This window comes from Sorex araneus, chromosome 5 (genome assembly GCF_027595985.1).
Source record: "Sorex araneus isolate mSorAra2 chromosome 5, mSorAra2.pri, whole genome shotgun sequence".
NCBI lineage: Eukaryota > Metazoa > Chordata > Mammalia > Eulipotyphla > Soricidae > Sorex > Sorex araneus.
Window position 1 is genome coordinate 157558299 of NC_073306.1, and position 24665 is coordinate 157582963.

Below are 24665 nucleotides of genomic sequence, written 5' to 3' on the forward strand. Positions count from 1 at the left end.
TCTTGGAGTCTGGTATGTTTATGTAGTTGTTCAGCTTTTTGTTTGTTTTCGATTCCATATTCAAGTGAGATCAAATGGTATTTGAGATTTCTCTGGCTTTTTTTCACTGGAGCAGAAAGCCCTCAAAATCCATCCATGACAAAATCTCCTTCATAATGGCTGAGCAATATGTGACCGTGTGTGGTAAGTGAATATGTATGCATATAAACACACAACCAACATGCACCTTCTTTTTTTTCTTTTATTTTTTTTTTAATTTTATTGAAACACCGTGAGATAGTTACAAGTTTTCACGTTTGGGTTACAATCACACAATGATCAAACACCCATCCCTCCACCAGTGCACATTCCCCACCACCAATATCCCGGGTATACCCCCCTTTTCCCATCCTCCCCCTGCCTCCATGGCAGACAATATTCCCCATACTCTCTCTCTACTTTTGGGCATTATGGCTTGCAACACAGACACTGAGAGGTCATCATGTTTGGTCCATTATCTACTTTCGGCACACATCTCCCATCCCAACTGATTCCTCCAGCCATCATTTTCTTAGCAATCCCTTCTCTATTCCATCTGTAAGGCACCTATTTTTGAGGGAAGATCATTTTTCCTCCTTTAATTGAGTCACTTATGGTCTGAATTTCTGGTTTTGCAATAGTAGAAGGCGTCCCTGCACTCCCCTAATGGTTGCTTCCTTAGCAAGTGTCATAAATGTTAAATATCTGCAAACTCTTTTTCTCTGAAGCCTTGCTTATACTGCTGGATGAAAATAGTGTTACTCCAGGATGAGCTTCATATATATTACTCTCTTCTTTCTTTCTTTTATTTTATTTTTTCTTTTCTTTTCTTTTCTTTTCTTTTCTTTTCTTTTTTTAAAATTTTTTATTAATGAATCACCATGGGGGTACAGATACAGGTTTACATATTCTCGTGCTTGTGTTTCAGTCATATACAGCTTGAGGATCTATCCCTCCACCAGTACCCGTTCTCCACTGTTGACCCCATCATCCCTCCCACCCCCTCCCACCCCATTCTCCTCCCCACCCCGCCTTATTGACAGAGCATTCCCTTCTGTTCCCTCTCTCCCTTTGGGCATTGTGGTTAGTAATGGAGGTCTTGGGTGGCCAATGTGTTCGGTCTACAGTCTGCTCCGTGCATGCCTCTCCCATCCTGAACGGGTCCTCCCACCACATTTTTGCTTGGTATTCCCTTCTCTATCTGAGCTGCCCTTTCCCCCAGCATGTGAGGCTTGTCTCCAAGCCATGGAGCAAATCTGGTACTTATTTCTGTTATTCTTGGGTGTTAGGCCTCCATTCTGTTGTTTTATATTCCGCAGATGAGTGCAATTCTTCTATGTCTGTCTCTCTCTTTCTGACTCATTTCACTTAGCATGATACTTCCCATGTTGATCCACTTGTATGCAAAATTCATGACTTCATCTTTTCTGACAGCTGCATAGTATTCCATTGTGTAGATGTACCAAAGTTTCTTTAGCCAGTCATCTGTTTGTGGGCATTTGGGTGTTTTCCAGATTTTGGCTATCGTAAATAGTGCTGCGATGAACATACATGTGCAGATGTCATTTTGGCTATATCTTTTTGCCTCTCCGGAGTATATTCCCAGAAGTGGTATTGCTGGGTCAAGTGGGATCTCGATTTCTAATTTTTTGAGAATCATCCATATTGTTTTCCAGAAGGGTTGAACCAGTCGGCATTCCCACCAGCCGTGTAGGAGGGTCCGTTTCTTTCCACATCCTCTCCAACAGCAGTTGCTTTTGTTCTTTTGGATATGTGCCAGTCTCTGTGGTATTAGGTGGTATCTCATAGTTGTTTTGATCTGCATCTCCCTGATGATTAGTGATGATGAGCATTTTTTCATATGCCTTTTGGCCATTTGTATTTCTTCCTTGAGAAAGTTTCTGTTCATTTCTTCACCCCATTTTCTGATGGGGCTGGATGTTTTCTTCTTGTAGAGTTCAACCAGTGACTTATATACCCTTGATATCAACCCCTTATCAGATGGGTATTGGGTAAATATCCTTTCCCATTCTGTAGATTGCCTTTGTATTTGGGTCACTGTGTCTTTTGCGGTGCAGAAGCTTCTCAGTTTAATATAATCCCATTTGTTTATTTCTGTTTTTACTTGATTGCTTAGTTTCGTGTCATCTTTGAAGATACCTTTGGCTTCAATATCATGGAGGGTTTTTCCGACCTTGTCTTCAATGTACCTTACAACATGCACCTTCTTTAATCTGCTCATTCAATGATGAGCAGTATCCACGATCAATACCTTAGTAATGGTAAATAATGCTGCAAGAACAGCGGTGCACATGTATTTTCAAATTACATATTTCATTTTCTGCAATAAATACTGAGAAATGAAACTGCTGAATCATTCAGTGGCTCAATGTTTAAGCTCTGGAGGTGCCCTCAGACTATCCCTAGTGAATATACCAATTTTCATTTCCAACAACCTTGCACCTGGTGTCACCTTCCCACAGCCTCACCAACACCTGTTCTTTCTTGCCTTTTGAGAATGGCCATCTTAACAGGTGATTTTGATTTGCATTTTTCTGACAACAGTGAGGCTGCATATGTTTTTAACATCTGCCCACTGAAAAAAATGTGGATCCAGAAATTGCAGATATTGATCCCAGATACATACATGGCTTGCAAATATATTCACTCATTCAATAGGTTTTTGTCACCTGGCAATTTCGTTTGTTGTGTAGACACTTCAATTTGCATAATCCCATTCATGTATCTTTGTTTTTGTTACCTTTGCCTTGGGAATGGCCTCAAAGAAACCATCAACCAAGATCAGAGTCAACCTGCATCTTTGTTCTGTAACTTTTATGGCCTCAGACTTCAAGTTCAAACTTTAATCCATCCGTTCTGAATGGATCTCTGTATAAGACAGTGCTCCCGTTTCCCCAGTGCCATTTTTGAAGACTGCCTTCCCTCATTGTATATTCTTGCCTCCATGGTCTTAAACTAATTGGTCTTATATATTGGAGGACATTTCCATATCTATTCCTATCCATGGATGTCTGTGTAACTAGAACTCTGCTGTGACTGGCAAAACTCAGTAATACAGTTTGAGAGAAGACAGTGTGATCATTCCAGCTCTGTTTGCTTCGTCAAAACTACTTTGGCTACCAGAGTCCTTGTGGACCCAGAGTAATTGTAGGAGTGTTCTATTTCTGTGAAAGTTATCACTGGAATTTTGATTGGAATGACACTGAGTCGGTCTAACGCTTGGGTAAGATGGACAGTTTAATAATATTCTTCCAATGCAGGATGGGGGATTATCTTTCCATCTATTCGTATCCTCTTCAATAGCTTTCATCAATTTTTTTTATTGTTTTCAAGTACATATTGCGCAATTCCTTGGTTAATTTCTTTTCCAGGGTAGTTTTCTTTTGGGGTTCGAGGGTTTTCTCAAGCAGCTCAGAGAGCTTGGGGTTGACTCTCAGCAAGTCATCAGGATTGGCCTGAGGATGCTTCTCTGGTCCTATCCTGTCAGGGGCAACCAGAGCACCCCAAAGTGCTGAGAGGCCATTAGGGCTACACCCAGTAGTGATCAGGGGCTACTCCTGTGGAGACAGTGGAGCAGCATGCAGGGGTAGGGAGAAGCTTAGGTACTGCACAAAGAACTGGGCACACCATATTCACCCCTGAATCCTATGATACCTTTGAGGAAAAAAAAAAAATCAAGCAGTGGTACTTGATTTTTTTCTCAATGCAATTGTAAAATGCACTTTTTCTTTTTCTTTTTTTTTTTTTTTTGCTTTTTGGGTCACACCTGGCGATGCACAGGGGTTACTCCTGGCTCTGCACTCAGGAATTACCCCTGGCCGTGCTCAGGGGACCATATGGGATGCTGGGATTTGACCCCGGGTCGGCCGCGTGCAAGGCAAACGCCCTACCCACTGTGTTATCTCTCCAGCCCCAAAATGCACTTTTTCTTAATTTATCTGTCTGATTGTTATTGGTATAAGAAACACAGGGGATTTTTATATATCGATTTTTGTAGCCTACAATGCTATTGAATTCGTTGATCAATGTTAACAGGTTTTTGATTAAGTCTTTAGAGCTTTCTCTACACAATCTCATGTTATTTGCAGATAGCCACAAGTTTACTGCCTGCATTACAATTTGGATAACATTCATTTCTCTATCTTGCCAAACTTCTCTGCCTAGGATTTTCTACTGCTATGCTGAAGGCAAGTAGCTGTAGTTGGCATCCTAGCCTTGTGGCTGATCTGAGAGGGAAAGCTCCCAGCTTTTCGCTGTTTAACTTGGTGTTGCATTTACAAGAACGGCATGAAAGTGAGAGAGAGTGCAGGGGTTAACGTGCTGGCCATGCACATGGCTAGCCCCAGCTCCATGGACCCCTGACACAGCTGGGAGCAATCTTCAAGCACCATGCCCCCATCTCCCTTCCAAAAAACAAAGACACAATAATCTGGTACTGCCTGAGCTACAAAAGAAGTATCTCAGTGAAATTCCAAAGTGGAAGCGTGATGGTATTTTTATCATTTTATTCACCTACATAAATGTCCTTCTGTTGTCCTCAATGTGTAAATTTTCACAAGAGGAAGCCTATTTCACAAGAGGAAATATAAGAAATATACCAGACTTCCCATACTAGCCCCTGCTGGATGCGGTTGGGCTAAAGGGAGTTTGGGGTGGTGGGAAGTGGGGGGAGAGGGGCGGTGGCTCTCTAACAATGTCAGGGCACAGAATGAGAACTTGGGGGAACTTTCTGTTTGTCTGCTGGAAGACAGATATTCAGGGATGAAGTGAATGGGAATTGTTTTTTTTCTTTTTCTTTTTTTTTTTTCCTGAAAAGGAAGCAGTAGGTCAACAAACTTTGGGAGACTTTGCTCTCTTCCAAAATGTTCAGCCTCGAGAGGTAGGAATCAAAATAAATCATTAAAAAAAAAAAAAAAGTCATGTACCCTAATGAAGCCGTGTCTTAGCGCTGCTGCCTGAAGACTGAAGAACATTGGCTTATGGCTCAAATCCCTGCACCAAACTATAAAACCACCTAGAAGTAAAATCAACTAAAGAGTATATATACTGCGGGCTCTTTTTCATTCCCTGAGTCGTAGCCACCCCCAATTATAATGATTTTTCTGTCATAAATGCCTAATTTTGCCAATTCTTAGCCAGTCCTCAAAACTAAGGTATTAAAGCAGAGACAATAAAAGCACTGAAAAAAAAGGGGGCTGGGGGGGAAGAAATTTCATCCTAGTGGAAAGAAAACTGCAATGGACTTAATTTCAAGTCATGAGAAAAATCTTTTCTTTAAAAACATTAAGCTGCAGTATGTGTCCTGTTCCCCAATGAACGGTTACAATCAGAAGTACTGTAAGCTTGTGGGCTCAGCTTCAGTACTCCATTCTACTCGAACGCATTAAACACCTTCCTTCCTGGAGAGATGAAATCTCACTATATAGGCCCATAACATCGCTCTTTCAAAGTTAGCTTGAATGAAATGGGAGAAATAACTCTTACTTCACTCTCAGCCAGGCTGGCTTTCCTTTTCAATCTAATGCTTGGAAATCTTCTGGACTATCTGCTCGGGTGTGACCACTTGGAAAAATATTTTCCCAGACCTGGGGTCAGAGAGATGGTGCAGTGGGTAGGGCATTTGCTTTGCACGTGGTGACCTGGGTTCAGTCCCGGGTATCCCACATAGTCCCCTGAGTCTGCCGAAGGGATTCCTAAGTGCAGAGCCATATGTGATCCCTGAGCATCCCTGAGTATGGCCCCAAAACAAAACAAAGAAACCTTCCCAGGCCAGCAAAGCTTTTCATGCATTGCCAGGAGGCAAACATGCATCATCTGAACCCCTCCAGGTGTGTCTTCTGTGTGATACACACGCACAGAGTAATATTCTGTGCCCTAATGGCATTCTCTTGCCATCACTTAATTTCTAGCTTATTCCCTCGTGCTTCTGTGGCTGTGACCAAAGCTACTTTCCCATGGACCACAGTTACATGTTCTGAAGGACTGAGGCAAACGCCGCCTTCTATTGTAACAGGAAACGAAAGCGGACTTACAGTCGAACCAGATTGGTGAGTCCTCGGAATATGTCTGCGTTGAGGCATCCTATTCGGTTATTTGTTAGATCCCTAAGGAGAAAAGGGAAAAAGCATCTAGAATTAATTCTTTTGGTTAATGAAGAACTCAGACATATGAGATTCAAGACAAGCACGCAAGTATGTGATACAACTTTTCTTTGAGATCTCTGCACATTTAGGTGAGATAAGAATAGCAGTGCAGGAGGGGAAAAAAAAATCCTTGCTTTCATGTACTTCTGGATCACACAGCCTAAATGCTGTTTAATTACAATGTCCTCTATCTCTTAGCATTGGTTTCCATAAAATGACTCAAGATAAAACTGAAGTAGTGAAAATGAGACTCAATCGATCTTCTGTGCGGTACAGCTCCTGGTCAGCCAACGGAGTTAATTCTGCGGGTAAAGTTAGCAACAGAGCCCATCTCGGCCACCATCTAACAGACAATGGGTAAAACAGCTCATTATCAAAGCGCTGAAACTTCCATGTCCCCAAAAGCATTTGAAACGTAATGCTTTCTAACTTTACTCCTTAAATACTCAGACGCATTGAATGTAGGGGGTGGGGGCGCATGGCAAAAAACACTGAGTTACCTCTAATTTTACGGACACATCATGAAGCTCTAAATCAAATTACTTACTCTATACTATCCAAGTAAAGACCCACATCTTTTTTTTTTTTCATTCTAACTTCTTATAGATACTCTCAGCATCACTGTCACTGTCATGCCGTTGGTCATCGATTTGCTCGAGCGGCCACCATTGTGAGACTTACTGTTACTGTTTTTGGCATATCGAATACACCGCGGGTAGCTTGCCAGGCTCTCCGAGAGGAGCAGAGGAATCAAACCTGGGTCAACCGTGTGCAAGGCAAATGCCCTACCCGCTGTGCTACCGCTCCAATCCACTCTCATCATAAACTTTCTAATTATCTCCTCTCTATCCAGGAATCAGCTTTTTAGTCTGTGGAAGCATTTGAGTCAATACTTGGGCCCATCTTTCTTCCTTAGCTTCACAACAAAGACACCGTGATCTCCACCTTGTGCTGTCCACAGAGATCTCTGCGATTCCTGACTGGAAAGTGAAGGCCTCGAGTCAGAGGGAGCAACTGACACTGAACATGACATTTCACCTTCCCTTCGTGGCCGGAAGGGCACCTTGACACCATGAAGTTTGACTTGTATTAGTTGTTAGGCCTGGGAGAATTCATTACACTCTATGAACTTGCAGGAAAGAATGAGAAGGCCAAGGAGACAGCCCGTGTGTTGTACGGTGGGGCCCGGGAAGAGTCCCGCAGCACAGGACGTTGGAGGAGGGGGCCCCGGGGGGCCTGAGCGTGGGTGGATGGAGTCCTGGTGCGCCTCCGAACACTTCCAGGGTGGTCCTCATGGTCTAGCTGCCACAGACCCTGAGCAGCGCCACATGCTGAAGCCTCAGACTGAACAGTCCACACTACGACAATGACAGTGGGAAATGGCCACTGGGTAAGAGCTGAGTACTGACAGTGGGTAAAGGAACAAACATGATAACCTCTCAGTACCTGTACTGCAAACCATAATGCCCACAAAGGGGGGGGGGGTTGAAGAGAGAAGGGAAGAGAAGGGGGAGAAAGAAGGGGAAGACAGAGACAGAGAGACAGAGGAGTGAGGAAAGAGAGAGGGAGAAGAGAGAGGGGCGACGGGGAGAGAGAGAGAGAGGGAGAGTGCCTGCCATAGAGGGAAACTGGGAACATTGGTGGTAGGAAATATACACTGGTGACGGGATAGGAAGTGGAACACTTATGACCAAAACCCAGCCATGAACAGCTCTGTAACTGTACCTCACGATGATTCGATAAAAATACAAATTTAAAAAATTTAAAAAAAAAAACAAAAAAACAAAGACTTAAACTGTCCAGAGAGATTCGCTAAGAATCCCTGAGAGTGGGCCCAGAGCCCCAAAATAACACTCGGGAGCCTCCAAAATTTAAAAACGCATTAGAGAGAGGCGCTGGAGATACAGAACAATAGGTCCAGAGCTTGCCTTGCCCGAATTCAACCAGCCTTAATCACCAGCGCACATCCGGTGGCCTGAGCAATGGCTGGGTGATTCCTGAGCACAGACTGAGAAGCAAGCCCTGAGCATCTCCAGGTATGGCTCCCAGGAAATAAAGAAAATAAACATGGATTATAAAAAAGCTAAAGCAAACTTTCAAAGTATTTATATTCCCTTTCCTTCACTGCTCATATTACTCTCTGCAATGGAGAGGAATACAGTCTGATGCTCACTAAATTACGCCCCAGAGAAATAATCAGCATCACCAGTTCTCAACTAAAACTGTTGGATTCTAAATTATATACTTGAGAGTGGCAAAAAAATGTATCAGCCTGCCAAGAAATTATAACGATGTGGAATTGAATCAGGTACTCCACCCACCCTCTAGTATTTCAAAAGCTACTCAGGTAATCCTGGTGTTTTAATATTTCACAGTTGACATTTCATGTCATTTTATCATGTTTTATTTTATTTTGTTCCAGGAACTGAGTACCAGGCCTTAGGCACACAAAATGTGGAATCTTACAACTGATCTGACCCTGTGTGCCCTTTCTCTGACAACTTCTGATGAAAGTTTTTACATACAACACAGATTTTAAGACAAATTTTTATCTGTGCTTTTACTGTTTCAACTAAGTTTTCAATCATGAGGGTTTTTTTTTTTTCTAATTCCAGTTGATTTCCCTTTGATTTCTAGGTTTTACTACTTAGGAAAATTAGGCATTAGCTTGTGAAATGTTGCTTAAACAAGCATTTCTGGGTTCTATTCATTATCTTGTCTCAACTTAGAATGTTAAGTGGTGTAATTACCATTGATTCTCTGGGAAATAATTTTATTGTAGCTTTACCTATCTAAAAGGGTGCTTGGAGTATTTATGACGGGTTTTCATTTGGTTTGAGATTCAGTTTGAATTTGTTGATAAAGCAAGAAAGACTAAATAGTCTATGTTTTACCTATTTCTGTTTATCCTTCAGAAAGTCACTTAATTTTCCGTGATTCAAATTATCTATAAAATAAAGGCAAAGGCATGGAACATGTATAAAAACACTTTACATGGTTATCAAGTGAAATTCACAATAGAAATAAATGATATAAAGGTCCCGTGAGTAATATTTCCTGCATCTGGAAGCAACTAGCAAACATTACAATTGCAGAATATGTTTATATCTCATTGAGTTTACATCTAGGACTCTCTCAGCCTGCAAACTGTATATGGTAAGTTCAATTACAAGTCAGCTATTTGGAATTAAGAATGTATTTTCTGGTAGGAAGAACATTATAAATGGCAATTACCTTCCTAGGCAAGAAACACAAGAGACTACTGAATGTATAATGCAAAAAAAAAGTGCTAAGACAAAGGCTGGTAGAATATTAGGAATTAAATGCTAATGTGCAAGAACTTATTTTGGGTAACAAGTACTTGAGAAATTATTTATTGCAGAGAACTATCCCTCAATATCTTAAAGCATCCTGATGAAACTGTTTTATAGTAACAGCCACGTTTCTTTTTAATCTCCCCACCCCTTGATACACAGAGAAATAGAAACAATGAACCACCAGCATCCACAACAAAGATCACTCACAAGATGCCCTTTCTTTTTTTTTTTTTTTTTCCTTTTTGGGTCACACCTGGCAATGCACAGGGGTCATTCCTGGCTCATGCACTCAGGAATTACCCCTGGCGGTGCTCAGGGGACCATATGGGATGCTGGGATTCGAACCCGGGTCGGCCGCGTGCAAGGCAAACGCCCTACCCGCTGTGCTATCACTCCAGCCCCCAAGATGCCCTTTCTAATGTGTGGCTAAACTAGCGATCATTTTACAAGAAGGAAAGTGAATCATCAGACACACTAGTCAATCTTCCACAATCAGAACCAGGGAGGGAGGGAGGGAGATGGAGGGATAGAGGGAGGGAAGGAGGGAGAGAGGGAGGGAGAGGGGAGGAAGGGATGAAGGGAAGGAGGGAGAGGGAAGAAGGGAGGGAGAGAGAGGAAGGGAGAGAGGAGGGGTCTGACTAAAAATTGCTAGGTTTGTTGGTTTGGTGTCAGGGCTTCAAAATTGCAAAGCATGTGCTTATCACTGAGCTTCATCCCTAGAGTAAAAAGAAGTAGGCTTTAAATAATAGAATAGACACTGGGAAAAATACTAGGAGGGAAGGTCCTTTTCAACCTCCAAATACCTAAATTAAGAGCAAACTGTGAGCTGTTATACAAGCAACATGTAAAGCAAGGTGGGGAGAGAGTTCAAGGGGCCAGTTTGAAGGCTGTGCACGAGAGAGCCCCCGTGGTCAGCCCCCAACACTGCATGTCCCCAAATCCCCCCAGGCATGGCTCAGGAGCAGGCCCTGAGCACCACGGGGTGTGGCAATTAAAAACCTTAAGGAACAAAATAAGAAAAACATGCTGATCTGTCCAGAGAGAAAGAAGAGAAAGAGTGAGAGGAAGAGCAGAGCGAGGGAAAGAAGAAAAGGGAGGGGAGGGAGAGAGGCCGGGGGAGCAGGACGGTGTCTGGCTTGCATGTGCCACATGGCTGAGACCCCTGTCCAGCTCCCGCACACAGGACCCAAGAGTCATTCACACCCATTGACCTGTGACCCCGGAGACCCCTGAGCACCAGTGTTGCAGCTTTGGTGGCCCCCGACACCCCAGAACCTGAGGAGCACACAAACTCGTGCCTTGGCACAAAAGCACCCAGAGCGGTCAGTTAAGTGTAAGTACTGTAGGAGTGGTCCCCTAAGAAGTTCCCCTCCAAAACAAAACAAAAAAAGCACCACTAGCCCTGGTGCCAACCCCAAAGGGGCTTTTCTGCCCTCCCGAGATATTTCACCTGACTCCAACAGAAATCCTTTGACAGAGAAATCTGCCATCAACTCACATTCACCAAGTCCTGCTTGTACCCCAACAAGAAACGGATTTGAGATCGGGAGATAATAGGCTGGAGCACATGGCACATGGTTTTGTGGCAGAGGGCTCCGGTTCAATGCCCAGCACCAAACACAAGCAAAAATTTAAAAAAAAAAAAATTCATGAAAATGGCCAAACTTCCCATAGAAACCAAAACGAAGGGGCTGCTTTGATAATATCAGCATCAACAGGAGCTATCACTTGAATATATTCATAACTTCAAAAGCACCTACAGATGATAAGCGCAGATGGCGGTCAAGCCAGTTCATGATCAGTAATGGTTTTATTAGGGGACACAACCAGGGTCAGAGATTGGTTCAATGGGCAGAACCAAGGCCTTGGGTATGTGAGGTCCTCGGTCAAGTCCTTGGGACTGTGAAAAAGATGAACGGAAGCATCTAGCAAGTCATAGTACTGCTCCAAGTAATTGTCTTCTCAGTTATGGATAGTATTATTTTCCTGTCATGAACCTAGCTAAGGAAACTTATAAAAATGTTTAGAAAAACTACTTTTTTTAACCCAGCCTGTTAAAGGTTCAAGTACACTGTTACTTCACAAAAGAACAAGTCACCATGAAATCTCCAAGCTCGCTCGGAGCGGGACTGGGCCTCCTCGCCCTAGCTCAGCAGTTTTCCAATAGCTTGGCAGTCACACCTACCAATTGGCCCCCCACGCCATATAATTTTGTCAATGGCCAGCAAGAGAGTGACACAGACCTTCCCTGTGAATGAATCTGCTCTATAATCATATACTAAATTTCAGAATTCCTGGAGAATTCTATATTTCAGAAAAACTCTCATAGTCTAGTCCACTATGTACCAAACGTAGCACACATTTGTCTGGGCCTAACATACATGCTTGGAATCTCTTATACGAGGGCTTCAGGATGAAACACAACAATCTTCACACACTTTCCTCTTTTTTTTTAAAATTTTTTATTAATGAATCACCATGGGGGTACAGATACAGGTTTACATATTCTCGTGCTTGTGTTTCAGTCATATACAGCTTGAGGATCTATCCCTCCACCAGTACCCGTTCTCCACTGTTAACCCCATCATCCCTCCCACCCCCTCCCACTCCCTCCCACCCATTTCACCTCCCCACTCCCCCTTATTGGCAGAGCATTCCCCTCTGTTCCCTCTCTCCCTTTGGGCATTGTGGTTAGTAATGGAGGTCTTGGGTGGCCAATGTGTTTGGTCTATAGTCTGCTCCGTGCACGCCTCTCCCATCCCGAACGGGTCCTCCCACCACATTTTTGCTTGGTATTCCCTTCTCTATCTGAGCTGCCCTTTCCCCCAGCATGTGAGGCTGGTCTCCAAGCCATGGAGCAAATCTGGTACTTATTTCTTCACACACTTTCCTCTTATGGTGGTGGGAAGGTACACGGTGGTAGGATTGGTGTTTGAATATTAAATGTAATGGTTATTATGAACAACTTTATAAAAATAATTTTTTTTAAAAAAAAAGAAAGAGAAGTGAACAAACAGACAAGCAATACCATCACTTACAATCTTTTTAGCGATGACAGTCCCCAAAAGGCACCTGGATCTATACTACTAATAAGATTGTTTCGGAGATCCCTGTAAAAAAAATAAAAAAGGAAAAGAAAGAAAATTTATTCACATATTAACACTGTAATATATATTTAGATAATATTTAGATACACTACAACCATCTGCTCAAACAAAACAAAAGTTAATGTGGGTAATCATTACCACCCCACTAGTAAGCAGCAGAGTTAGTATTCAAATTCAAGAAATGTGGTTCCAAAGCCATTTGTTTTCATCATAGGAAAATTAAAGCATATGTCAAAAAAGGATAGACTGACTTAAGATTAGATTCAACCTAATCATTCAAGGTTATCATTAAGCTATAATCCTATGTATTATTTCTACAATTTCTTCCTTACAACATTATCCTTGGAGCTATCAAAATGAATCTGCAAGTATATTCTGGCAAATACTCAAATACTCAAAGTGATTTTTAAACCATCTGCAAAAACATACTCTATAAAATTGATGTGTTTGGGTTGTTTTTGGTGTTTTTTTTTTTAATATTTGCTCCTCACTGAGTTTCTACGGTTAGATATTTAACAACAGCAGCCAGTGTGGATTCACAGCAGACAGCTCAGAGCTAAGCTCCAAGGGCGATGATGTCCGAGGGCTAAGATGCAAGGGCGATGGTGTCTGAGGACTGAGACGCAAGGGCGATGGTGTCCGAGGGCGCCACCACAGCTTCAGCATCTCCAGTGTGTCACTGCTGAGCCCTGGGCCAGCTGTGAGCACTGGAGCCCATCCTTGACAGGATTTGCTGCCTACTAAAATTCTGAGTTCAGTGGGATATTCAAGTCACCCGATGCAAGAATCGAACCCAGCCTCTGACTAGAGCTGTCAGCTACCACGGTGCCTCAAAGCAGATCTATGGCCACATCCTCGTGGGCAGCTGAGTCTAAGCTCCACTCGGGACTCCCTTATAACTGGTGTCCTGAGGACCCTCTTGTGACTGGTCAGGGCCCTGACGTAAGCCCGTGAAGAACCCCCATTGGCCACATTGCTCCTTCCTTCTTCCTATACATCAGTGTCCACATTGCCCTTCCATGCCTTCTAATCCTGCCACGTGTGGCTCTGGAGGGAGCTAGTAGCATATACAAACACAGACCTGCTCCACACATGGCTTTGAAGCAGGTTCCTTGAACTGCTTCCAGATTTCAGGTGATACAGGGAAGGTTGTCCAGGAATGACATTGGCCTGAGAGAGAACGCAGAGTGGATGTGGCCACACACCCAGATCAGGACGCTTGACCTGCAAATTCCTCAGAGCCAATTAAACATACGGTGCCAAGGGGCCAGACACCAGCTGGAGTAGCTACAAACTTCCCCTAGCAGAGTGGGGAGAACCCCGAACGCTCGTGCTCTCTTGGTATTCATTCCACAACCCGGCCTCTCCAGGCACCTCTGGGGAGAAGGCAGAAGACAGCTCTGCCACCTCCACGGGACTCTTGGTCTCTAGCAGAGCTCCGCATAGCAAATGCCAATTAGTCACACACATACACCTAGTCCGGGCAGTGCCCGGAGCCAGTATAAACAGACATGTCATAAACCGACATCTGGCACTAGACAAGGAAGTCGCTGGGTTAGATGGATGTTTATGAAGCCCCTTCCAGAAAGCTTCAGACCTCTCATCGGAGTCCTTCATGAAGTTGGCCAGACCACTCCGCCATACCACCTCCCCTCTGCCTCAAGCACAAATTGTCTCCCCTGACAAGTCCCCATCTGGTTTCTTATAAATTTTGACTTTTGAGAGCCGGAGGGCCTGGTCTTCTACAACAGACCACTCTACCACCTGCTATTACAACACGTGACTCTTCTCTAACTAAATCTAAGACTAGATAAAGGAAGGGTAACAGGGAGCATTCATTTTCTTTGTTCTGATGAGAGATCGGATATAAGCAACTCTCCAGTCACCACGACAGACAAAACTGATGCCAGTAAACCAGAAATGAGAAAAAACGCTGGGTTCCTGGATGCAGCCAAGACGGAAATCCAGCTCCTTTTTACCCCCCTCGTTTTGTTTGTTTGTTTGGGATTTTGTTGGAACACTCAGGGTGTACTCCTGGGTCTGCATCAGGGATCACTCCTGGCAGGGTGCAGAGGGCTGTATGGGATGCCAGGGATCGAACCCAGGACAGCAACATGCAAGGTAAGAACCCACCTGCTATACTATTTTTCCAGACCCTTTAGTCCAGCTCTTAACTCCAGCCTCCTTCAATATACTCATCACTAAATTCAGTGAGTGTTCTCTCTCATTCTGCATCCAGTAAGACTTCATAATCAATGCTGGGAGGAATGAGTTTCAGGTAAGGTCATTCAAGTAAAGGAAGATTATGAAATTTGGTCTTTGGTGTCACAGTGACCGGCTGAGATTTTAAGCTCAGCTTTCTGACTGCTATAGTGAAGATTTATAAAGTAGCCAAGCAGGCGTCTACACAGAGCAAGGGGGAGACAAGCAATGCAAACATGCCAAAATCTTAGCCAAGATGAAACCAAGATGCTAGAGCTTTTTCCTTTTAATGTCTTCACGTTTGAAAACTCTGTAGCAGAATCTAGACTTACACTGAAAATGGATACGGTCCAGCTTTCCAAATACATTTCAAAGCCATCAACCTCTTCTCCCCACTTCAGCCCCCTAGCCTGGAGCCGACACAGCACACACTTCTGATCCTGCCTTCTCTCATCATTCTCCAGATATGGTCAACCTTAAAAACATCAACCAGGCCTCTTGGTTGGGCTTGGACTAGTTAAAACCTACCACATTAGAGCTGGAGCAATGACACAATGGGGAAGATGCCTGCTTACATGGCACACGGCCAAGACTGTTCGATCCCAGGCATCCCATATGGTTCCCTGGATACCACCAGGAATAATTCCTGAGTGCAGAGCCAGGAGGAACCCTTGAGCACTGCCTGTGTCCACTTCCTTCCATCTGTGCCCCCCCACCCCTTCTTGCCCCCATCCACCAGTCTGAGTCTACAGAAGCCCCCCGCCCTTTCTCTTTGGCTAAGATTTTGCACTGTGGTTTACAGTAGTGTTCTGATAGGGTTTCACACACAACACTTGACCACCTTTCAGCACCTCCTCCTCCTCCAACTGAACACTTTTCCCCACCATTTTTGTTGCCCCCCCACTTCCTACCCACCAGCACACACACCCATCCCCAAGAGGTAGGTTTCCTGCTGAAAACCAGTCCTCAGCTGTTTCCACTGTCTTTGGACATTCATTATTCCACCATCTGTTTCTTTATATCCAGCACATGGGAGTGATTGTCCTGTGTGGGCCTCGGGAGACGAACGCTCTTATGAAGGAGACCCCAAGGAGCCCAGGCCCCCTCCATCACCTAAGCAGAAAAATAAGGCTCCCAGACACTCAAAATGCCGATGCCATGATTGCAGACATCCCAGCCCACCTGACTTTCGGGGGAAATAAAAGTTTTGTTCTAACCTACCCAGTCTGTGTTATTTTGTTAGAGCAACCGGAACAGACCAAGACAAATGAACGTGGGATGCAAACAAAAACCACTGCCGAGAGACAGAATGACTTCAGCTGGCCTGGGCCATGAAGATTTTCCTGGTGACTTATGGAAAGCCACAAATATCATTAGGATCCTTAAAGTCGGACAGACTCGAGACGGCTGCTCCTTATCCATAAATACATTCTGCAGAAAGACACGTAGGGTCAGGGTGACTGACCCAATAATTAGTCAGTGTGCGCCAGTAAATTTCGCTGGGGCGACAGCAAGTGTTAATGATGAATAGGTCTGGGAACTGGGTGACCTGGGAGAGGGTTATACTATTCTTCCTCTTTGTCTGCATGCTTAAACTTTAGTCAGGCTAAAATGAACCTTCTGTCTCTGTTAAGTGTTCTGAAGCATAATTAATTGTCAAGTCCAACATATCAGTCTCTATTTCTCCATCCCCACCGACCCCAACTTTAGCATTTCCCAGAGATAAGAGTAAGAGTAAAAATTCAAACAGTGTAGGGGCTGGAGTGATAGCACAGCGGGTAGGGCGTTTGCCTTGCACGCGGCCGACCCGGGTTCAAATCCCAGCATCCCATATGGTCCCCTGAGCACCGCCAGGAGTAATTCCTGAGTGCAGAGCCAGGAGTAACCCCTGTGCATTGCCAGGTGTGACCCAAAAAGAAAAAAAAAATTCAATCAGTGTATATTTTATCTTATATTGCATAAACTAAAGACCTTTACGAATAGAAATATATAGTGTCCATTCCATTTCTTTAAAACATCTGTTTAACCTTTCGGATTTTAAACAGCATCTCCAACAGGAACTGATTTAGCTAAAGCAGTACATAAATCTGTGCTCAATGATGTACTGCATGTGTTTCTACAAAATACTTTCCTGAATAACTGAGCATCGTAATATGATTTAAAGATACACTTTTACTTTAATAATAAAAAAATTCTTGACATATTATATAATATTTAATAACAGCCATATTAATCAGGCCTTGCCAAAAGATATTTATAGTCACATTTTCTCATTTAAAATCCACCCTCCCTTCCCTCATCCAGTGACGGCTTCCCTGGTGAACACAAGTCTAACTTTAAGATGAATAGCTAGATCTGAACGTGCTGGATCATTAAAACCTAAAGAAAAAGGTGCACAAGAATGGCTGAAACTAAACAAAACTGGAGGAACGGTTTAACAGCTCTTGGTACAAGAGCAAAAACCCTTTAAGAAAAAACACACAGTGTTAAAAGAGGAAGATATTTTCTAACTCCAAGGATCAGAAACCTCTACTGAAAATAAGTTCAACAATAAGGGAAATGATTCCCAGGCAGTGGACAGGAAATCCAGAAGGAGGGTCACCTAAAGGTGACCCCACCACCCTTCCCTGAATGTCAACTCGCCTTCCGGCTGAACTTCAATCTCAAGGCGCTATCCCGGGTCCATAAATCAACACTCAGCATGCAGTCATAAAAAAATGAATAGATTTACTAGGGCCCAGAAAGATAGTACAAGGATTCCTTGCCTCCTGCCAGGCTCTGCTGTGCAGGCGAGATACTCTCAGTACCTTGCCAGGCTCTCTGAAACGGGTGGAGGAATTGAACCAGGTCAGCCGTGACGAAGGCGAACCCCTACCCACTGCGCTATCACTCCAGCCCCCCACACAGAATATAAGCAAATATAACACCCACTAAAATTCAACCAGACAATGTGTGCTACTTGTAGCACATCTGCTCATAAAAGCAATCAGGCCAAATTGCTAAACAAAATGATCCCAACAGTGTCTAAATAAAATTATGCATATTCATTTATCCAAAAGTTCCCCTTTCAACATAATTTTTTTTTAATTTAGCTGCACATGACTCCCAGATAAGACATACACATTTCATGACAGAACTTCAAAAAGGCCAGTGGTTGGCAAACAATCCAGCGAGCATGTTTCACTGCTGTCTCCTGCTTTCACACAATGGCAGGAGTGAGTCACTTCATCACATATGGTCCACAAAGCCTAAATTATTTATTATCTGGCTCTTGACAGGAAGTTTGGCAACCCTCACTTTAACTGTTTTTTGTTTGATTTGCTTTTCAACTCCTGAAAATGTTCACAGTAAGATATTAGGAAAACTCCATTTTCATTCTTGCAAGGTGGAATTTAGAAATAAATTTACAATGAAAATGCAATTAAAAAAAAAATGGGAGTCAGAAAGAGAGTACAGGGGTTAACACATCAGCCTTGCATGCAACTGGCCCCATTTGGGCCCCTGATACCACACAGTTCCCCAGACACTGCCAGGAATGATCGCCCCAAGCACAGAGCCAGGAGGAGTCTCTGAGTACCACTAGTATGGCCCAAATGCATCCCCCCAAAAAATATAAACAATAAGAGATGATAATCAAAGAATACTCACAATCTTTCAAGGAGATTTAATCCAGAAAACGAGCCATTCTTCAATTCGGATATCTTATTGTTACTCAGAATCCTAAAATGAGAGACAGGAAAAAAGGTAAGGTTACTCATATATATATATATATATATATGTATATATATATATAAAGAGTAATTTAGTTCATTATGTTTAGATCTATGAGGGAATGTAAGAACTCATTTACTACTCAAAGAATTTTTGAGAAGCCTGACCAAGAAATAAAAAAAAAAAAGCTTCTTTTTTCTCTCTTAAGACTACCTAAAATAACTCATTTGCTTCACATGCCATATCACATCTTAAATCATTCCTGTCACATTTAAACCAACATTCTAAAATCAAGGCGAGCTGGAGCCTTAGTACATCAGGTAGGGCATTTGCCTTGCATATGGCCAGCCCAGTTAGATCCCGAGCACGAGCACCACATATGGTCCCCCAAGCCCCACCAGGAGTGACCCCTGAGCACAGAACCAGGAGTAAGCCCTGTACGAGCCAGGAGTAAGTCCTGGACAATGCTGAGTGTACACCCCTCCGAAAAAGAACTAAATAAAATAGAGAGAAATCACCACAAATCACTATAAAACACTCATTATCACTTACTATTGGAGAAAAGCAAATCAAAACCACAATAAAGTATTGTGGCTCATCTCACACTCTCAAAAAAAGTGAGCAAACAACCAAGTCAGAAGAGTGCAAAGGAAGAGAGCATTGTCTGTGGTGGAATGTGACCCACTGTTGGTACAGAGAAGAGTTTGCCGGGGCCAGAGTGATAGCACAGCGGGAAGGGAGTTGCCATGCACATGACTGACCCAGGCTCGATCCCCGGCATCCCATACAGTCCCCCGAGCACCGCCAGGAGTAACTCCTGAGTGCAAAGCCAGGAGGAACCCCTGAGCATCGCCGGTTGTAACCCAAAAATGCAAAAAAAAAAAAAGTTTGTAGCTCCATGTTTCAGCAGCCCCACTTTAAAGGATTAGTCCAAGAACATGAAAACACTAACTGGAAAACACAGAGACATTTCTACAATCACTCCAGCACTGTTCACAAGAGTCATGAGACAGAACCAAAGTGCCGTCCCTCACACACGGTTCACGGCAGCGAAGAGACAGAAACATCGTCAGTGGCTCCAGACGTGCTCTAACAGACACAGAAGGAAACACTGGCTGACGATTTCAAAATGAATCTTGCTTACAGAGGTTTGTTTTGGGGTGGGGAGGGCACCCATACCTGGCGGTGTTAAGGGGGTATTTCTGACTGCCCCAGGCTCACTCCAGGCCATGCTTGGCAGGACGATGCGAGGAATCCAACTAGGATCGGCTGCATGCAAGGCCTTAACCCCTGCACTCTCTCCGCCCCCAAACCCTTGTTTTGAACAACGAAACTACCCAGACCCTACCCACACGCCCACCCACATGAAAGTAAAACAAAACACATGTACTCCATGAGCCAACAACAAGAAATGAATCTTGCCTTTGGCTGCAAGATACATGTAAGAGGATGGTACTGAGCTAAGTAAGTCAAAAAGGGAAGAATAAAGTCTCAAATACAGGTACATAGATTTTCCTTGCACCTGGAAGACAAAGAAATGTTGCAAAGGAACCAACACCACAACCCCATGGATTTTTTTCTGCCTGACACAGCGGGAAGGGGTGGGAGGTGGAAGGAACTGGGGGTTGGGGGGTGGAGGGGCAATGAGAAGCTGGTGAGTGTGGTGTGGTAACCAGGAATGAGCAAGTGTGAAGGCTGTACTCCGGAATTTAGTATTGGAAACCGATGTGAACCTCAACTCAAGGACTAGTGGTATAGTCCAGTGCATCGGGCACATGCCTTGCAAGTGGAGGATGTGGGTTTGATCCCAGCATCCCTTAAGTCCAGTCAGAAGTGATCTCTGAGCACAGAGCCAGGAGCCCTGAGCACTGCCAGGTGTGCACCTCCTGACCTGCCACTCCCTGCAGGAGCACAGTTTCCCAAGCAGCCTGGGTCCACCATCCTGCCCATGTGAAACAGCAATCGCAGCTGACCAGCTGGCAAGACTCCGCTCCGTTCAAAGGAAATGGCTTATAATCCATTAAAAGCCACTGGCATGGCCCAAGGGCTAGTCATTCAGGGAAGCCACTTGCCTTGCAAGGAGCCAGCCCAGGTTCAACTCTGGGCACCACATAAATCCGTCCTCAGCACAGAGCCAGGAGTAAGTCCTGAGCACTATGGGCGTGGACAAAATAAAAAAAAAAACACCTTTTTAATTTTTTTAAATAGCAATTGACAATTTAAAATGAAATTTTTTAAAAAGTCAATTGATAAAACTTATACCAATGATTAAAATAATCTAAACAGAGGCCAAAAACTGTTAAAACCAACTAAAATAGACATTAAATAATCACTATGTTAGTGATGAAATAGCTAACAGTTTATCTTTTATAACTATGGAGTATATTTTGTTATCTCTAGAATTGTTTTAACTTTTTCTCCTAAAAAAACTAAGAACATTGGGGACTGGAGCGATAGCACAGCGGGTAGAGCATTTGTCTTGCATGCAGCCGACCCGGGTTTGATTCCCAGCAACCCATATGGTCCCCCCCCCATCACTGCCAGGAGTAATTCCTGACTGCAGAGCCAGAAGTAATCTCCTGAGCATTGCTGGGTGTGACCCAAAAAGCAAAAATTAAAACAAAAACAAAAAAAGCCAGAAATCCACAATCTACCACGTCTGGCACATGAGACTGTTTCTCACTGACCCCCACGCCTGCGAGGAGGTTGGCACCGCCTTCCACTCCCCACAGCTCGCCAGCGCCGGGGCACAGGACTGTCACTGGTGCAGTCATAAAAGCTGCGTGGACAATAAATGATAGCTTTTATTGAGGAATAAAAAGGAAGACATTTCATCACACTTAAAAAGTTATAACTGTAACCTTACAAATATAGTTTACAGCCTCATGTTAATATATTCAGTCTACACACTGCTTGATGTGTAGAGAGATTGTGTATTAAAAAAAAACAAGAACAGGAGTCATAGGAGTAAATCTTCTCTGTGGACAGGTTTTATGCTCAATTTTGAGATGGGGCACAGCGTAGGAGCTAGTAAATGCATAATATCGTGTATCATTATAAACCCCAAACCCATTCATAACCAGTATTTTTGCTGACATCTTTGAAATTTCGAACTTTCGAGGTGGTGACTAAATGAAAAATATAAAACTTGACCAAAGTTATAAAGCTTATGCGCACCCGTTTCTGTTCTCTGCTAATGATGTTACTGCCACATGATCTATGGGCAATGCCGGGGACACTATTCTGAGGTCACACTTCTCGAATTTAACCACCGTGTATAAGGCTTGCTGTCCACCGCCACTGGACACAGCACTGAGTTAGTTCAGTATGTCATTTATGCCAAAACATGATAAAAAGGAGGGTGATTTCATGTAAGAATGTTTTTATTTTTAAAATCAAAACTTTATGGAGCGAAAGAAATAAAAATTAAGTAGGACAAGTTCTCCGTTGCTGGTTAGAGCCAGCCAGGGATGGTTTGCGGCGGCCACTCTATAGCAACAGGCACACAACAAGTTTCCTTCTGGGAAGAGCCGAAAATGCAGTTGAAGAATACGCAACATTCAGTTCGAGCATCAGGAGCGCTCTTCTTGAGGTCCATTCTTGAAGGAAAACTCCAGTTAACGATGAAACAAGGCACCACAGTGGATTAGATGGTGGCTCTTCAAAGTTTGGACACCCAGTTCCTGAATGAGACCCTGATTCGAAAAGGGGTGTTTGGGACTGCAGCAATAGGTGACCTGGCACTGGATATGATTCCCTGAGCCCGTCAGGAGTGACCCCTACGCACAAAGCCAGGAGTAAACCCTCAGAATTGCCCGGTGTGAAGAAAAGAGAGAAAGAGAGAGGGAAAGAGAGAGCAAGGAAGAGAGGGAGGGTGAGGGAGGAGGGAGGGAGAAGGGAAGGAAGGAAGGAAGGAAGGAAGGAAGGAAGGAAGGAAGGAAGGAAGGAAGGAAGGAAGGAAGGAAGGAAGGAAGGAAGGAGGGAGGGAGGGAGGGAGGGAGGGAGGGAGGGAGGGAGGGAGGGAGGGAGGGAGGGAGGGAGGGAGGGAGGGAGGTTGATTATAGGGTGTGGAGATACTCCCGTGGACTCAGCGGTTAGGGTGCATGGATGTCCAGCACAAAACTGACCCAGACTGATCCCCAACACCAGATGACTCCCTATAAGCCAAGTGTCCTTGGAAGCCCAAAGCACTGAGGTGGGGGGAGGGGGAGCGTCACCAGGATGAGTCCTTCAGCCCAGGTACAGCAGAATTTTCCATTCCTTATTATTTCTAATTTGCACGGTTGTGTTGAATAAGACTTGGGATCACTCCATCGTTATCAAATAAGAGAAAAATCCAGCCAGTTTATGCGTTTGAGCCACTACCCTCACTGGGCTTACCTTCACAGCTGAGATAAGCTCAAACTAGGAACCTTCACTGTCACAGTCACTGTCATTCCGTTGCTCATAGATTTGCTTGAGCAGGCACCGGTAATGTCTTCATTGTGAGATTTGTTGTTACTGTTTTTGGCATATCGAATATGCCACGGGTAGCTTGCCAGGCTCTGCTGTGCGGGTGGGATACTCTCGGTAGCTTGCCGGCTCTCCGAGAAGGGCAGAGGAATAGAACCTGGGTGGGTCAACATGCAAGGCAAACGCCCTACCCGCTGTGCTATGGCTCCAGCCCCACAAGGAAACTTAATTCCTCAAAAATAAATGTTTGTGTTCAGAGAAGCAGTAGCACAGCATGGGGGATTAAAATTCTTGCCTTGCATGTAAATGACCCTAGAAGTATCCATTGCCCTGCAAACATCACCTGAACACAGAGCCAGGAGGAAGTCCTGAGCCAGGTAGCCTCCCCACCCCACACACATCAACAACCAAAAAAGGACATTTTCGTCCTTTATTCGACTCATAGAAACTAGTCACACCACCATTCTGAAAGCAAGTCAAAGGGTCCACAAATCCCAACCTATCACCCTTTTTCCTGGTAGCCCATGAGTAGTAAGAAAGAGTTTTGTAAATTTTCTAATCCTTGAAAGAGATGCAAAGGATTCTCTGTTGTGATACATGAGAAGTCTAAGAAATGCAAGCTCCACTGCTGAGGTTCCACGGGACCACAGCTCAGCCTGCCTGCCCACGTGGCACGGGGCGCCACCGCCCTAGGGAGACAGTGGAGTGACGATGGATGAAGAGCAGCCAGCCGAGCCACAAATATCCACAGGCTGGTCTCATACAGGAAAAGGTCTGTGAATTCCTGTTTTCATACAGTCTGTCCCCACTTACTCCCTGCATCAAGAAAATGCAAGAGCAGGTGCTCATCTCTACACACTTTCCCAAGAAGACGCCACTGAACCGCAATACTCACCTTAAAGTCACATGTGATTAGCATCAATTTTCCACACTTTACTGAGTCTTTTTTTTTTTTATTGAGTCACTGTGAGACAGACCCTTACAAAACTGCTCATGATTGACTTCAGGCATAGTGTTCCAACACCCATCCCTCCCTCCACCAGTGTACATCTCTCCCAGCACCAGTGTCCCCATGTTCCCTCCCATCACCCCCCACCCCCAACCTGCCTCTATGGCAGGTGCTGTCCCTCCCTCTCCCCTTCCTCTTCCCTCTCCGCCTCCCTCCCTACCTCCCTCTCCCTCCTCACTCCCTTCCTCCCCTTTTGAGCACTGTGTTTAACCTGAGTCTTAAATCATTCACTCACCCCTCTAAGTGAATCCTGGCCAAAGAAAGCATTTCATTCATTTCTGCGGGGAAGAAATTCTGGGAGTTGCTGCTTTTTAAAAATGCTCTGGGGTGGAGCAATAAATAAGCAGGTAGGGTACTCGCCTTGCACGAGGCCAACTAGAGTTTGATCCCCAACATCACATATGATGCCTCCCCTAATCCCTGCCAGGACTGATCTCAGAGCACTGCTGGGTGTGGCCCCGAAACCAACCAACCAACAATTAATGGAAAGGTCTCCCCTTTGTCTCATTGTATTGTTTGGCTTGGGGGCCACACCCAGTTGTGCTCAAGGCTTATTTCTGGCTCTGCACGCTGGGATCATTCCCCACAGTGCTCAGGGAACCACATGCAAAGGTCAGGATCAAACCTGGCTTTAGCTGTGTGCAAGGCAAGTGCCTCCCCCTTCTATTATCTCATTGGCCCTCAT

General features: G+C 44.3%; 1 protein-coding gene across 1 annotated transcript in view; it reads right to left on the reverse strand.

Moving 5' to 3' along the window:
* The window catches only part of ADGRA3 (adhesion G protein-coupled receptor A3), a 123106-nt gene that overhangs the window by 66519 nt on the left and 31922 nt on the right, over positions 1–24665 (reverse strand). Inside the window, exons 2-4 of the mRNA XM_055140310.1 lie at positions 18457–18528; positions 12538–12609; positions 6072–6143 (exon numbers count right to left, since the gene is read on the reverse strand). Coding sequence (XP_054996285.1) covers positions 6072–6143; positions 12538–12609; positions 18457–18528 — 216 coding nt within the window. The remainder of the gene's footprint in view (positions 1–6071; positions 6144–12537; positions 12610–18456; positions 18529–24665) is intronic.